Raw genomic sequence first — 16,643 nt, forward strand, 5'->3', positions numbered from 1 at the left:
ACAAGTTTCTATTAAAAATCCAGGAGGGGCTCCATTACAAGCTATATATAAAGGTGGTTAAATACCAAGAGACAAAATAAAGTCAATATAATTCTCATGAAAATTAAAAACAACTATACTCTTCTGCACTAGAGAATCTGCTGCTGGGCATTGGTTATTTACTTGAAAAAAGACATGTGAACTGCTAAGGGTATGGCGCGCGTTCGGCTACTTTAAACGGATGTAAATGGATGTAAATGGGTGCCCTCCATCCTGCTTCTAAAACCAGCCTGGCCCCTGTCTGGCTGGTGATCTCACCTGAGAACTGGAATTAAGCAAACATAACTCCGACAAACAGATGTGACTTCAGGAAGTAACTTAAGGGCTGCAAGCTTTGGTTCCCTTTTCAGTAACATGGAAATGCCTGAATAGGGGTAGTTTTCACCCACTGCTTTGCTCAAGTCTTCTGTCTCTTACTTACTCCTTCCTGGATCTTTCCACATCAAAGGAGAATAGTAAAACTAAGATCGAAAACATGCCTATTTGCTTGGGAATTACCCTGTTGTACCTACAGTGCACATATGCCAGTTCTTCCATTCTTTAAAATGGACATTTTGGCCAGGGGAGCGGGGGGGGAAGAGTATGTTTGATCATGAGTCAGAGTTCTGGGTGTGCAGAAGCTCTTTTGTAGGTTTTGCAGGACTTTGGTAATACACACATTCTCAGGTATGCTACCGTGAGTGTTCCACTGTAAACGTGTGTCACCTGGGCTCCAGTTCATGTCTGCCATGCTTTGGTCCCTGCGTATTTTAGGACCGAGTCACCTCTGTGGGGAGGAAAGCGAACTAGATTGTCGTTGATTTGGCTTATTACAATTAACATGTATTAGTGAATGTAAAATTGCAATCGCCCGGTATGTTGTCAGTGTACAATGTCTAAGTACGAACCTTTCTGGTTTCAAGGAGAAACCAGAAAAAGAAAGAAGTGAAAATCAGCATAGAAAAAGGTCTCAGAAGCTTCACACACAGCGGGTGACTCATGGGATAGGGCAGTGGGTAAAATGACATTGAATATAGCTGGCTCTCAGGTGGTGAGGAATTTTCTAGGCTAATCTGAGAATTAATCATAAAAATGATTCAAGTCAGCCTAAAGAACCTAAACACTCTTAGGTAATTAAGAAACATCTTTTTCTCTTCCAATCCTCTTAAGGACAGAGAGAACATGGCAGCGGTCCAGCTCATCTTTAGGGAAACTTTCCCTGTACCCTGTCACTTCTAAGAGTTTCTTCACAAAAGGAAGAAAACCCCGGGATATTGTATTCTGTGGCAATAATGAGATGCGGAGAGCCAGGAAGGTCTTTATTAACTTGCTTTGGGAGAGTTGCTGAGTGGCTTAGAGGATAAAGCACTGGGTTTCTCTTTGGAGCCCCCAGTGGGCATTTAATTCAAAATCTAGTCTAGAGACCCCCCAACACAATGGCTGCTTGCTTTAATGCTTGATGGCATGAAAAATATTTACTGGTTAGGAAAGATAATCCACTTCTGAAAAGACTGCCCTCTCTTCCAGAATCCCAGGTACAAAAGAGCCTCCTCCCACTGACTGTGCCTTAGAGAACAGCGGAGCTGGGATGCTTCTCTGCCTCTTCCGGCTCATCTCAAACATGATGACCCATTTGTGCGAGATGCCCATCTCTGGTCTGAAGGCGTGCTGGCAGCTGTAGGCTCACAGCCAAGACATTAAGCTCATTTCCCAGGATAATTCACACTATTCGAAGGGTAACTTTTTGATCAGGTTGATCTAAATATTTAATTGTCACAACTCTCTGGTTGGTTTGGCTCCTGGGTTTCAAGGAAGAATGAAGCAGCTGTGCCTAGTGGAAGTCCCAAGCTCAGGAGATCTCTGAGTTTAAGATTCCCCCAACAAACATTTATTGAGGGGCTCTGAGTACGGGCCTGACACTATTTTTTTTTTCAGCCACGTTTCTAATGTTGCCATTATCTATATTTCTGTCTCTATAGCCACGTAACTTAGGAAATAAAAAGTTGCCATAGAGACACAGATGAGGAGGGCTTTCATGGGTGTGCCTTTCTCCCGCCCCAATCATGCCGGCTGTTGAGAACCACTTCTGATCATCTGTGCAGCCCTTAGCGTGGCCCTGGGACAGGGTGAGAGGTCGCTACAGCTTTACCTTTTGGGTGGTCCTGAGCAGGCATCTGAGACGCTCCACTCCCAGGACGGACACTCACATCCCGACGCTCACATCCCACAGAGTCAGATACTTCCTTAAGGAAAGATGCTGGGTGAACGCTTTGCAAGTGAAAACAACTGCTGTGAGTGATTGCTCACCTGTAACTAGGAACTGTTCCCAAGCAAAGCCTCACAGAGGCTGAGTCAAAGGGAGACAGAAAGCGAGCCAGCAATCCTTTCGAATGTGAGGAGTTATTCCGGCCCCACCTGTGTGCTGTGGGTCCCTGACACTAGGGAGGGCGGTCTGTGGGACCAGAGAGTAGAAAGGGTTTTATCAGGAAGGTGAGGGCGAGGCGAAGGGGCACTCAAGGAACACGCCCTCAGCTCAAAACCGACACTTCCGCGTCCCTTAGGAACATTTCCAACAGTTTTATGTGGCCTTTGGCTTTTGTGTTTTTACAAAAAGAAAAGTTTTATGCGTCCTCCTCCCATATCTTTTCCTGGTAAGGAGTTTATCTTTAACTTCAGAAGGGAATTACTTTCTGAGACAGGGACTGGGTATCATTTTTACACTTTAATTGTTTTTTGGAGACTAAGAATGCCACAGTAGAAAGGACCCAGGGTCTGGGAGAACAGAGACGTGTTTGATTCCTGACTCTGGGACTGATCAGTTTCTGCGATTATGAGAAAATCACTTCATCCCTCAGTCTACGGCTGCTCATTGGTGGATGGAGAGGCTGACACCTGCACCTCTGGCTTCACAGACAGGACCCGGGGAGAAGAGGCACGTCTGCATGCTTGGCCGACAGGAAAGGGCCACTTATAAGCATTAGCTATTAACACTATTAACAGAACACCATGACCAATGTTCCAGAGCGTTTCTGAGTAGTTCCCATTCTCTGAGGTCACAGGCACATACCCAGAATTGCTACTATCGGTTTGGTTCTCTTTCTTCCTTTGGCTCTTAATTTGTAGGGGAGACCCTAAGGGTTAATGCTGAATTCTCGCGGGACAGAAGAGGAACGTTGGAGATGCTTCCAGGCCTTGTCCTGGAGCTTCCAGGTGGGAAGCTCATCCTGCCCTGCTTCCGTGCACCCTCTGTTTTCTCTCTCTCTCCTTCAAGGCTCATGGCCAGATGCTAAAAGGACCAGGTACCCTGAACTCACGTTCAGAGGCAGGGCTCACCACACATGGCTTCCTCTGGCTGCCATACCGGCTCCCCTCTGCACCCGGGAAACTAACTCCACACCCCATCATTGTCCCCATCACCCTTCCTGCCCACGTGCCAGCCCTGGCGTGAGGCTCTCCTCAACTGCAGCCGTCACGCACTTCCCCTCTGGGCTGCCAGGCATGCCAGCTGTGCACATCTGCAGCAGCGGCCCTGCACCGTGTCCTGCTCACCGACACTTTGTGATGAAATCTGTGCAACCTCTCGCTAAACGAGGTACAAACAAACCCCTAAGGTTCATGGGCCACTTGGGGGTTCAGTCACAAACCCACTCATGGTTTATAGCCTCCACGTAAAGCCTCTCACTGAAATGGGGTGGACCCCCCCCCCTGCCACCTGCACTGCCTGGACAGGGCAGGGCGCACGGATTTCTTTCTCTCTACTTTGGATTCCCTGTGGCAAGCCCCGTGCTCACATTAATGATGACTACAAGGGAATTAGCTCTACAAGTTAATACAAGTCCTGTTTATGGGTCCCTGGTTGCACCATTTCCCTGTGTGAATTCTTGGACATTTAGAGAGAGAAGGTGCCGTAAACTGGGAGAAAAATGTCACCACATTCACAACCAATGTTAGGCATGTTTTCAACTGTCCAATTCAACATAGAAGACAAGGAGCTTTGTGCTCTTCACATAGGTATGTTTGGCTACTGATCAAAGCTCATTTCCAAGCGGAGACAGTCAAAGTATTATTTCTATTGGACATCCGGGGAATTAGAGACACTGCAATGTCCGGTTGCCAGTCCCAAACACAGATACTCTCCTTTACTGCAGCAGGGCCAGGAACTGGGTGAAAACGTCCTTTTCTCACAGAGAGATCTACTCTCCTTCTGTGCAAGCTCAGGTTCACCGATACGGTAGGGGGAGCCATTTCTATAGCTCATCCTCGCCTGATAGATGATAAATGGACAGCTTGCTTCTCTGGGGATGTGAAGCTCGTCTTCCCGGAGGACTTACTCATTTGGAAAACGAGGGAAACTTAGGGTTGATTTAAAATGGTTCCAGAAGGCCGCGGAATTCCTTCCTTTCACAGGAGGGAGACCTTTATGAGAGGCAGGAGTGCGCTCAACTACACATCAGTAAACTATGTGCTTGCTCTCCACGCCCTTCATAATTTTCATGAAGCCTCAGGCCACCACCGCTCACAAATAAATCACCATGGAGAGAAAGCAAAGCGGCTGGGGAGCGAGAAAGATTAACAGCTCGGCACGGATAAACTGCTAGTAGAGGCTGCATGCAGGCAAGAAGCCTCCGGGATGTCAAGCCCTGCATCCCATGATGGGACCTAGACATCTGCACGAGGAGGACCAATTCCGTATGCCGCAATTTCATTACAACGCATCACAGATTAAATGAAGATGGTGTCGAAACTTCTGTCTCAAACACCAGGAGCAGAGAATGACAATTTACCAACACTGTCCTTGAGCAGGTCAGAGGTTTCTGCCTGTAATTCTGTGATAGCTCACTGATTTTAAGGCATCTTCTTGTGGCTGAACAACGCATAGGTAATTGTACTTAATTTGGCAGTGAGGCGTCAAAACCTCACACCATGTTGATTTAAGATGCAACCGTATGTCTTTTGGGACCTTGATCTTTCATACTTAGTTCTGTTTGGATGCGATATTTAGAAATCCACACTTGTTGTCGTAGCAGAAAAGTTGTCTGCACAGCTGCGCACGTCTGGAGCTGTGCTCAAAGAACCTGTGGAAGATCTCGCAGGCCGGTGTTGTTTTGGTGGAAAGCTAACTCCTGAGAATTATTTTGGTTATATCATGAAAAACGAGTCTCCGGCATCCGGAGGCGGCTTCTGTCCTGAGCAACAATCTTACATTCATGAGGCTCAGAAGGATTGACTGGTCTGTACTAATTAAGGTGACTTAAGAATAAACCTTTTTTTTTCTAAAGGACTTTTCTAATAAAAGGTTTATAAATATTTCTTAGTAAATTGATTTGACCTTGGGACATACTTCCAAATAATCCACTGATGGTGGAGAAAACTGGAGATGAGCTAAGACTGGCCACAGAGAGAGTTCATTCATCTATTCTCTACTTTTGTATGTTTGAAATTTTCCATGAAGCCGACTTTAAAAATAATTCTTTTGAAAATAAATGGCCCTATGGAATCAAGTATCATGCTGTAAAAAATTCATTTAAATAATATTTTGATGTAAAAACTCAAAATACTCTTACTTGGAGTGTTTATGCAATGAAATGAAATATTTGAAATTAAGAGTAATTACCATTTGGCTTCAGTGGTTCTTCTGTGTAAAAACGCCACAAGGGCCAGGTTTAACAAATATACTTATATGTAAAACTGCTTTTTCTTCTTTAGGTAGGTTTTCATCAAATGTATTTAATGAACACCTATTATATGCGAAGAAATATTGTCTCTCTATATTTTTGGTTGTCAATATAATTTTTAACTACCTATTTATATCATATAAACTAAGGATGCACAGTATCAGAAAGTAACAAAGTAATGTTTTTTCACAGAATATTCTGCAACTCAGACTCCTCCACATTCTTCTCCAGATTTCTGAGGTGTACTACCCTATCATCTGATCTTTTTCAACGGGTACAGAATAACATGCTCACTTTACTTCATGCTCTAGATAAACAACCAGCTGCCACGAAGCCATCTGGAACGATGGCGCACCCTCGTGGCCCCAAGAAGCCAATGACTCTGCCCCTGCATTTGAATGAGGTCTCATAATTTTTGAAACTAGGCAACTATAAATAATTAGCATAATAATATTAATCATATTATGGCATCAGATGAAAAACACCTTGTGAATGAATGGGATAACCAGGAAGTCACAGGCAATTAAACATTTAGTCATTCTTCATTTTAAGGGCCCAGTGGGTATTCCACAATTGTTTACATCCGCGATCTGTAAAGTACATGTTTGGAATTTTTGACTTTATGAAACCGTTTTCTTCGTCCAAACTGTAGGACTCTTAGTGGTTGCACCTCAGGTGAGCAAATATGAATTTTTAAAGGCTTATCCTCTGTTTTTTTTTTTTCCTCTGCAGTCCTGGGCAGGTAGCCAAGACAAATGCCCCCGGAGCCAGAATCACTGCATTCAAGTCAGGCTGTTTCTCTCAAAGGAGGAAGACTTTGAGAAAGTTTAATCTCTGTGCCTTAGTTTTCCCATCTGTAGAATGGGGATGCTAACAGCAGATACATTTTAGTCTTGTGAGAACTAAACAGGTTATTAAAACAATGCCTGGAGCATAGTAAGCACTGCAGCTACTTGCTGCTGATACTACCCCTCCCAGACTGCAGTCACATCTGTCACCTGCACAATCACATTTTGTCTATACCTGCATCCCGGACTCTTAGAATTTCTGTGACCTGTGTACCTCAAATTGAATATCCAAGAGTCTATAGAAAATGAACTGTTTTGAGGGACATGATATTTATAAAATCCCACGTGGATATTAAGTCTATGGAGTAGTGACATTGTAGAATTAAACAGCAAAGGACCTCCTTTTCTATACGCAACTCACCATCCTTTATATTTTAACTGGAAATACCTTTAGCAGGGTAATAAGGAGCAGTTTAATCTCTTCAAGGTCACTTTCTAAGGAAGCGAGGGGAATATTTTGAACCCTTCTGCAAATCTGCAGTGCAGTTTCCCCATATCACAACGGTCCAAGAAATGAGCTGTAATTAATTCAGGTGCATTGAGGCGGAATTAGCCGCCCACTGGATTATTTGGTAAGGAAGCTATTTCAGGTGAAGAGAAGAATATGTTGAAATATAAAAAGGGTAAAGAAGAAGATTTAAAATCTTAAAGGGGAGAAGTCCCAGGACTCCAGTAAATCACGAATACCAGCCATGCGATTCATTCAGAAGACAACGGATTACTGGCTCCAGGATCACATGGTGTAAACCCTAATAATCATATAAGCAGCTCCAGTGATTAGCTCCAGCATCAAGACTATTTTTTCTTCCAAGTCTTCTCTTTAAGCCCCTTTGACATCCTAAAAGAATAGCCTGTACGATCCCAGGAGGACACGTCCTGCACGCTGGTCAACGTGTTTCCTACATCACGGACCCTCGGGAATCCCACCGGTCTCAGCTGCACAGCTGGACTCCTGTCATCTGGTGCGAGGGGACGAGCCATCTCCTACTGCAGCTTCCTGTTATTACAGCCACTGTGCTGGGGCAGAAGCTGCCAATTCATATATTTATGAGAAAGTCGTAAGTGGCTCAAGACAATCTTTTCAAAATAAAGAGTGTTTTGTAAAAGCCCACAGTAGAAAAATAGATATTTTATAATTTCAGAGTTGCACTAACAATGTTGTGCTTGAGGTTTTGATACATGTTCCCAAATACCGGTTAATGTTACCAAGGGTAAATATTAGCACATCCACGCACCCTGCCTGGAGGCCTCACTGGAATCCTCCCCTCAAGTCCTAGACTTAGGGATTTCCAAATGCTGACACCCGTCTACAAATTCATTAATTTCACTTCCTTGAATACAGCCGAGAAGAATTCATCCAATTCCCATCTATAGTAAAATTTGGTTTTAATAAACTTTTAGTTCCGAAAGCAAATAGTAATTTGTTCATTTAAGGCTTTTCTCCTAGAGTCCATTTTGTTCCTTGGAATGAAACATATGACTTGTGAAATTCAAGCCATCTCCTACTTACAAGGACAATTTCATTTATTAATGGCCTGTAATTAAGAAGAAATTGTTAGCTAAAAAAACAATTAGCTTATCTGACTGAAGAATAAATGGGGGGGGGGGCTTCCCTGGTGGCGCAGTGGTTGAGAGTCCGCCTGCCGATGCAGGGGACATGGGTTCGTGCCCCGGTCCGGGAAGATCCCACATGCCGCGGAGCGGCTGGGCCCATGAGCCATGGCCGCTGAGCCTGCGCGTCCAGAGCCTGCGCTCCGCAACGGGAGAGGCCACAACAGTGAGAGGCCCGCGTACCGCAAAAAAAAAAAAAAAAGAATAAATGGGGGTTAGGTTATTCACTCATTTGCTAAGTGTTCTTAGTCTTGACCTACTTTTCACTTATTGATAATGTTTTCTAGATTTTCTAGAGATTTTGGACCTAATCAAATGATGAAAGCCAATATATTTATGTATTTTCTTTAGGCGAAACAGCAGGTTAACGCGTACATAAAACGTCACATCATAAGCTTTTATTTCCAGTCCTACCACCTGACCTTAAGGAAGGTGTTTAACCTCCTGACCTTGAAGTTTCCCATCTCTGTAAAGTGGGGCGGCTAGTAGTTGCCATCTACATTCGGGTTAATGGCATCATGGTCGAGGGACCTGCTACAATTTCCTTAAAGAGAAGATGCTTTGTATTCACGTAATTCCCCTCCCAAATACAGCACATTGGAAAATATTTTGGTTCTGTATAAAAAGATGTTTTTTGGAAGATGACTACATTCTCTGTGATTATTAAGAGAATCTGTGCCCAAATGGCGCCTCCGGCTCAAAGGCAACCTCGTCTGAATGAATTAGCACATGGTGAGCTCCTTACAAGAGATTAGCAACAAATTCTTAATGAGGGCTTTTTGTGTTTTTGGCTTTTTTTTTTTTGCTTTGCTAGCTACCTTCTGCTTTTATATGGACACAAAATAAATACTTTTTAATACAGGCAACAGCCTCTGGCTGCCGCAGCTTAGCCCTGAGCTCACTTGACTAGTCTGTCAACAGCTAACTAGTTATGAGACAGAGCTGCTCAATGAGAAGATGCAGATATAACAGAACTGAGTTAAAATTTTCCTTGGGTGGCAAAGGAACAGCACAAAAATCATTCATCCAGAACAACATAGCGTAAGTGGTACTGAGCGAGTGTAAGAGAGTAACTGAACAGGTAGCCGTCCCAGATGCCGGGAGTGGAAGTGAGATGGACAGCAGGTTGGAGGACACTCGGGTTAGCCATGAGCTGTAAACCAAAGGGGCATCTCGGCATAATGTGACAAAAGTGCCCCTTCCATGTTGCAAGTGAATATTATCAGGAAACGGAAATCAGCGGCTCAAGCCGAGTCCTGCTCTAATACTTCTCAAGTCACAAGGGTGTATTAAACCCAGTTTTAGCGCTGTGAGCTGTTGTATCGTGAACTTTTACCTACGAGACGGAAAGATTCATTCTTACCTACCTGGCCATATTGGTTGCATAAGATGTTTGTTTTTAAGTTGGTACCTGCTCTGAACGACCCCGCAATGACCTCAAGCGCTCCTTAAACCGTATCTACGGCACCTCGGCACACATCCGCGTCTGCAGCTACGCCTCTACCTCCGTGTGCGAAATTCACCTTCGGCTTCGCGGATCCTCCGGCCCGCCGCCGACCTCCGGAGCACGCTCCTTCCCGAGCTGAAGAGGCTGGCCAGCTCGTCCAGGGGGCTGCCCACAGGCCTGCAGTTCGGGGGGCTGTAGGCGGCCGGAGAGGGGGCGCCGGGGGCGGCCTTCCGGGGCTCGGCCCGGGCCGCCTTCCCGGGGGGGTGCGGGCTCCTGAGGCCGGGGCTGCAGGGCGCGCCCGCGGGGGCCGAGGTGGGCCTCGGGGGGCCCCGGGGCGGCTCCGCCGGCCTCCCCGCGCCGGGCTCGGGCGCGGAGGTGAAGTGCGCGGGCGGCCGGGGGGCGGCGGCGGGCGTGGGGGGACGGGAGGCTCCGTGCGGCCCGGCGAACGCGGGCCGGTCGCCGTCGCCCTCTGGGGCTTTGGGGTGCTGCGGGGACGGGGGGCCGGCGCCCTCGGGCTGCACGGGGTACCTGAGGCTGGTCTCCAGGACCGGCAGCCTCTTCACCTCCAGGGGCGTCAAGGGCGACTCGTCGGACGCCGGGGAGCAGGTGACCGGCGTCGGGGGGAACACGAGGAGGGGGGGCCGGTGCGGCAGCAGGTCGGGGAAGGGCGCGGGGATGTCGCACGCGTCCCGGCAGGGCCCGCCGGCGTCGCCGTCCTCCGAGGGGAGGGGGCTGCGGCCGTCGCGCGGCGGAGGGGGCGAGGCGGACGCCGAGACGCCAGCCCCCAGGCCGCCGCCCTCGGGGGGCGCCCAGTACTTCATCTCCTCGTACACGGCCTCCGCCGGCTCGGGGCTGCCGGCGCGGCCCAGCATCTCGATGTACACGGGCTCGGGCTCCGGGGGCGCGGGCGGCGCGGGGATCCCCGGGGCGCGCTGCGGGCCGCTCGCCCTGCGCCGCGCACCGCCGGCCCCCGCCGCCCCCGGCCTGGCGCCCGAGATCTCCTCCGAGGAGCCGCTGAGCTTGGTGTGCGGGCTCCGCGTGGGCTTCCGAGGCGGCATCTTCTTCACGGCGCTGTAGTCGTCGCTGTGCGGCCGGGGCCGGCTGAGAACTGGGCGAGGGCGGAGAAGGGGCGGCAGTGTTAGCGGGGGACCCGGCCCGAGCCTCGCGCAGCGCCCGGAGCTGCCCCGGCGCCGCGACTGGCGAGGACCCGGCCTCCATCCTCCAGGGTCCAGTTCTCCCCCCACTCCGCGGGGTCTGGGTCCCTCCACCCTCCAGGGTCCAGTTCTCCCCCCTCCCCCGCGGGGTCTGGGTCCCTCCACCCTCCAGGGTCCAGGTCGCTTCCCCGCTGCGGGGGTCCGGGTCCCTCCACCCTCCAGGGTCCAGTTCGCTCCCCGCTCCAGGGTCTGGTTCTCTTCAACCTCAGGTTCCCCATCTCCCCACCCTCCTGGGTCCGTGTCTCCCTGCACTTCACACGACTGCCAAGGGGAAAAGCCTGTTTTGATCTCGGAGGGGGAGGACAACTGCCACCAGTCAAGGAAGAGGTAAGGTGGCCCGTAAGGAAGCCCAGGATTGCCAGCCGCCTGCAGCGGGAAGGGCTGGGATGCAGCGGGGTGGGCGCCTTCCATCTGCACTGGCACCTGCTTACGCCTGGGTTCTGAGGGCCTGATACACGTGTGGACTAAGTACTGGCTGAACTGCTCCTCATGGCTTTTAGAGAAGAGAAAATAGGAGACTGGAGAGAACCAGCAAATTAGCGGGTTGGTGCCCTGTGGGTGTTTCCTGTAGGAAATACCTAAGCTGGATTATTTAAATGGTCTAAAACGAACACGACAGAACACCATTGAAAACAACTACATGCATGGAAAGATTATTTTCCTAAAAAGAACGTTGTTAAAATGATGCCAAGGGCTTGTTTTACAGTTAATTAATATATCTGAATCCTAACACACTTAACAGGGAAATCAAGAGTGTTGTATTTCACTAAGAACTTCAGTGGCAACTTCGTAAATTGAAAAGAAGGAAGATATTTAGAAAAACAAAAGAGCATAATATTAGCGAGAACTAATTTTTAAAGAGGCAGAAAAACTACTTAAATATGACTCAAATCATTTATTAAAGTTTAAGTTAAAAAATTCTAGAAGACTTATTTTTCTAATGTTTTTTACTGTAAATTATAGATTTTATTAAATATAATTTCTCTGGAGCCAAGATGTTAATTTTAGAAAATTACACACAGTTTTACTAACATATCAAAACTTCTCAAATATCTTGAACTGTTTTACCAATTTGGTGCTTTGCTAATCTGTAGGAATTCTTGATCTGAATAAGCACATCTAATTTTGCTGAGTTCCTGAGTTTTAAGGCAGCCAGGCTTTTCTCTCATTATGACTGCATATATGAGAGTGTCCGTCTCCACTTTCGGAGTGACAACTCCACTTTTAGGGTTAAAATTAAAGGCTTTGGAGTCAGCTGGGCTTGGATTCAAACCCCAGCATGACCACCCTTTCATGCTATTATTCATTTAGTCGTGCATTTAACCAGTATTTATTCAGAGACACATTAGTGAATATGCAGTAATTGTCCCCTTCCTTCCTCTGCCCTCCTGGGGAAAGTCAGACAATAAAAAAAGTAAATAAAACAAATGAGTTAATTCCATAGCATGTTAGAACATGATACATGCTATGAGGTGGGAAACTACAGGCCATAATCGTCACAGAATTGGGTCTGTGTGTGTGTGTGTGTGTGTGTGTGTGTGTGTGTGTGTTTGCGTGGTGGCATCGGTGCAAATTATAATTTTAAAAGAGGTCTTGGTCACATCTCTCTGGGCTTCAGTATAGTCATGCCTAAAATGGTGATATCACTAATCATCTCAGAGGAATAAAATAATGCATGTAAAGGGCTTAGCTCAATGTATGTAAAGTGCTTCGCAAACATGAAACAAATGGGAGACATCCAGATGGGAATGGAAAAGAGCAAAGTTAATTTTCTAACTCAATGGATATCTTTGAAGGCCAGTATTGTACAGGGTTCACCAAAGCAGCCAACTTTTAAGAGTAGAAAATACCCCAAATGCACAATTCTGTAATTAATGAGCGTTATCGCAAAGGCTTTCGATGTACTAAAACACAGCAACGCATAAGCTTCTCCTAGAAAGTTAATGAACCAGACAAAATTTTAACATTAGTGTTACAGAGTTGTTCTGAAGATCTGAATAATTTAAAGGACTCGTGGCAGCTTGTATTTTACAAAACTGGCTTCAACAATATTTTTAGTCCTTCGTGCTCTTCTAGAACCTTGAAGCGGGAAGGACCTCTGTGACCGCCCCATGAGTAGAACATGGCAAAAGCAAGGCCGCCTGCCTGCTGAGGCTGGGTCAGGGGCAGTGCAGCTTCTGGCCTGCTCTTCCTCTCTCGGGACACATCTCTTGGTGGCCCTGATCTCTATGTGAGAAGACTGCTTACTCTGAAGCACCCATGCTGTGGAGAACATGTGGAGAGGCCACACAGAGATGAGAGAGATGCCAGAGGACCCCATCTGCTCCAGCCCTCAGCTGTCCAGGTTTCCCCAGCCCAGACACCAGAAATGTAATGAACTGAGCCTGCGGACCATCCCAGGCCCAGCCGCTGTCTGACCACAGCTGTGAGAGAGCTCGCATGAGAAGGGCTTAGCTGATACCCAACTAGTAGAATGGGGAGAGAGGGAGACAGAGAGAGAGAGAGAGAGAGAGAGAGAGACAGAGAGAGGGAGGGGGAGGGAGAAGGAGAGAGACAGAGAGAGAGGATAATAAAACCTTTGTCATTTTAAGCTACTAAATTTTGGAGAGGTTTGTTAGATAGCAATGGACAACTAATACAGATAGTGGTACTGGAAGCGGAGTGCTGCCATAAAGCCCCAAAACCCAAACTGTAAAAGCCTGGCAGTAGCCTTGGGAAGTTGGAGGAGTTTGTTGTTTTTTGGTTTTTAATATTTTTTTATTTATTTATTCATTTACTTATTTTGGCTGTGCCGGGTCTTAGTTGAGGCAGGCGGGACCTTCGTCGTGGCATGTTTAGTTGTAGCAGGCGGACTTCTTAGTTGCGGTACGTTGGGATCCAGTTCCCCGACCAGGGATCGAACCCGGGCTCCCTGCATTGGGAGCGTGGAGTCTTAGCCACTGGACCACCAGGGAAGGAGGAGAGGTCTTGAAGAGACTGTTAGCAGAAGCGTGACGCCCAGGAAAGCTCCTGGTGATGTTTAAAGGAAAGTAAGAAATATGCTGGACGCCGAGGGAAACATAACCCTTTTTATACCTTTGTGGAAAGTTTAGCAACACTGTCACCTGCGGTACTGCGGAAACCAGACAACACACTTAAGGCACTGGATGATCTAGGGAGGGAGATCTTTAGACCAAGTGTACAAGCAGCCTCCTGGATTCTTCTACTTTCCTGCAGGAAAATGAGGGTAAAGAGATAAGCTACAGAAAGAACAAACGATTATCTGTAAAGGAGCCTGGGCTTTCTGAGTTTGAAAATAAAATAGTTTCTCACTGGGCCATCAGGATAGTAAATAACTCCGAAGTTAAGAAATGACTTGTAAGCAGAGATTGAATCTGGGGCATTTTCAGGAAAACAGGATCTAACGCTGAAGCCGAGGTCATGACTATGAACCCCTTTATTAAGACCTCAGAAAGATGTCAGGTGGTGCTTCACTGGACCTTTTCAAAGAAACAAAACCACAGGACTTCTAAGGATATCAAGAGTACTGCCCCACAGAAATCTTGCAGAAAAGAAAAAGTCAAGAGGAGATTATCTCAAGGAGATTTGTGGATGTGGCTTTTGACTAAAGGGGTAGATTATAAATTGATTCACAGGAAACTCGCAAAGCTTTTAAAGGAACTGTATCGGCTGCGTTGAAAGAGGTACGATCAATACAAAATAAAGAGGCTCTGGTGCTTCAAAAGTTTATGAGCAGGAATCAGGCTGAGAAAACGACCGGCCCCAAACGTGTCACCTCTTGTGGACGAGGAAATAACATCCAAAGGTGAGCCCAGATTCTGTAGCACGGACCTAATGGCCATGGAAAATAATTTCCAGGCACCAGGACTAAATCCTAACCAAGGCACAAGCAACATGTTAGTTGTGTGGAGAATAGGCAGCTTGTCTTCGATAGTTAGGGACAGTCCTGGAAGAGCTGCCCACCTAAGGAGCCTTACCTGAGCAGCCAGGATACCTGGACCTGACTTAGATGATGGGATTTGGGGCTTGGACCTGAGCCTGATGTGATGATGGGATAAGGCTCTGGGGAGCATGGGAGAGGGATGAGTGCCTCTTGCATGTGGGAGGGATGTGAATTGTTTGATCCAGAGGATGGATTAAGGCAGCCTGTATTTTCCAAAAATTGGCCACAGTAGTTTTCCCAGTCTTATCAAGAGTTAGAGTCTATTTCACCTTCCTCAACCTGGATGCGCCTCTGAGACTGTCTGGTGGCAGTGGCGGAAGTGACGCTGTGTGGCTTCCAAGGCTGCTCGTCAAAGGTAAGAGAGTGACCGCCCGGCGTTCTCTTTCCTGGAGCAGGCGCCGGGGACACACTGATTGTCCACGTAAGAAGTCCAGCTACCCTGAAGCTGCCAGGCTGCACAAACTGGGTGGCGAGACCACCTAGACACAGAGTTGGCCAAGCAGTCCCAGTCCTTAGACATCTATGGGCACCAGGCATGCAAGTGACCAGCTTACAGGCGATTCCAGCCACCACATGCAGCTTCATGGAGGACCTTGAGGGACAGCCACTCAGATGAGCCCAGTTGACACCCAGAACCTGAGACAGTAATAAAATAATCGTATTTTATTTAAATATCCAAGTTTGGGAGGAGTTGGTAAGCAACCATAGATAGCTGATACGATATTCCCTCAAGGTTTGCTTTAGATGCAGAGAAAAGCTTTTTTGAATTAATGATGATAAATAAAAGTAGCATGGGTTATCGGGAGGCAGTTGAGAGACTGGCCTCTGGAAGCTGACTGCTTGGGTGTGTAGCATGGGACAGGATACACCACTGTTGCCCTGACTCAACATCCACATCTACAGAGGGGTCACAGTGACAGTCCCACCCCATCAGGTAGTTCTAAAGCTTGAAGTTACTTAGAATAGTGCGTGTCACATGACAAACAATTGTAAGTGTCAGCTGTTACCATCAACATCATATTATTACTACAGAACCAGAAATTAGTCATGAGTCATAGAACAGGGTTCTGTAGGGCGTGGTCTGCAGTTCATCACTATCAGATCACCTGGGGTGCTTTACTGAGGATGTAAAGAGCACAGTTCCTGTCCTTGTCTGTAACTACCAAATTAGAATATCTGGGCCGGGAACTGGAAAGCTTCATTCTACATAAAGTGAAATTAGAATACCACAGTTAGAGAATTAAGAGTCTAATTTGGTTTTATGGTTATTCCTTTGTGTGTGTGTGTGTGTGTGTGTGTGTGTCCACACAAGTCCTTGCTAAATGTTCATTTGCAAATAAGGATTTAAGGGCTGTTAAGAGTGAATTTATATTGAGTTTTCTTAACAATTTTTTTAGTCCTTGAATTTATGGATAAAAGTGAGATGGGATCAGGGAGACATTTCATGGTTACAGATCACCTTCAGGGCAAGTCTTAGTGTCCTAACAGTAACTTAAGGAATAAATCCCACATTCTCAAGCCCTCTCATTTTTTCTTAAACTTGACTCTTATCTGAGTTACTGTGCAGTGATCTAGGGACTCGTGTCATTTTTAGATTCTGTTAGGAGGTAAACATTTTCTTGTACAAAATAGTTTCCCTTTGAGTTTTTGGCTAAGGCACGTCGGTGACTTTGCCTCAAGACACAAGTTACTTGGCCCCATTCTCACTGAGAATAAGATGCCTACATGTTAAATCTATGAGAAGAAAGAAATGAGAAGATCGTTCATCAAGAAAATACCTGTATCTGTGTGTGTTGTTATCCTCTGTTTTCCAACTCTTCCAGTGTGATTTTGCCCAGTTTCAGAGCAAACTGTGCGCCCTTCTCAGGACCTAAGACATGAAGGATG

The 16,643-nt window shown here is 46.9% G+C and overlaps 1 protein-coding gene across 2 annotated transcripts in view; it reads right to left on the reverse strand.

Annotated features, from left to right (window-relative positions):
• Positions 1-16,643, reverse strand: part of MYO16 (myosin XVI) — a 478,842-nt gene that overhangs the window by 46,084 nt on the left and 416,115 nt on the right. For both annotated transcript variants that reach the window (XM_033435062.2, XM_033435063.2), the window contains exon 32: positions 9,676-10,707. In XM_033435062.2, the coding sequence (XP_033290953.2) occupies positions 9,676-10,707 (1,032 nt within the window). The remainder of the gene's footprint in view (positions 1-9,675; positions 10,708-16,643) is intronic.

The sequence above is a fragment of the Orcinus orca genome, chromosome 18 (assembly GCF_937001465.1).
Source record: "Orcinus orca chromosome 18, mOrcOrc1.1, whole genome shotgun sequence".
Taxonomy (NCBI): Eukaryota; Metazoa; Chordata; class Mammalia; order Artiodactyla; family Delphinidae; genus Orcinus; species Orcinus orca.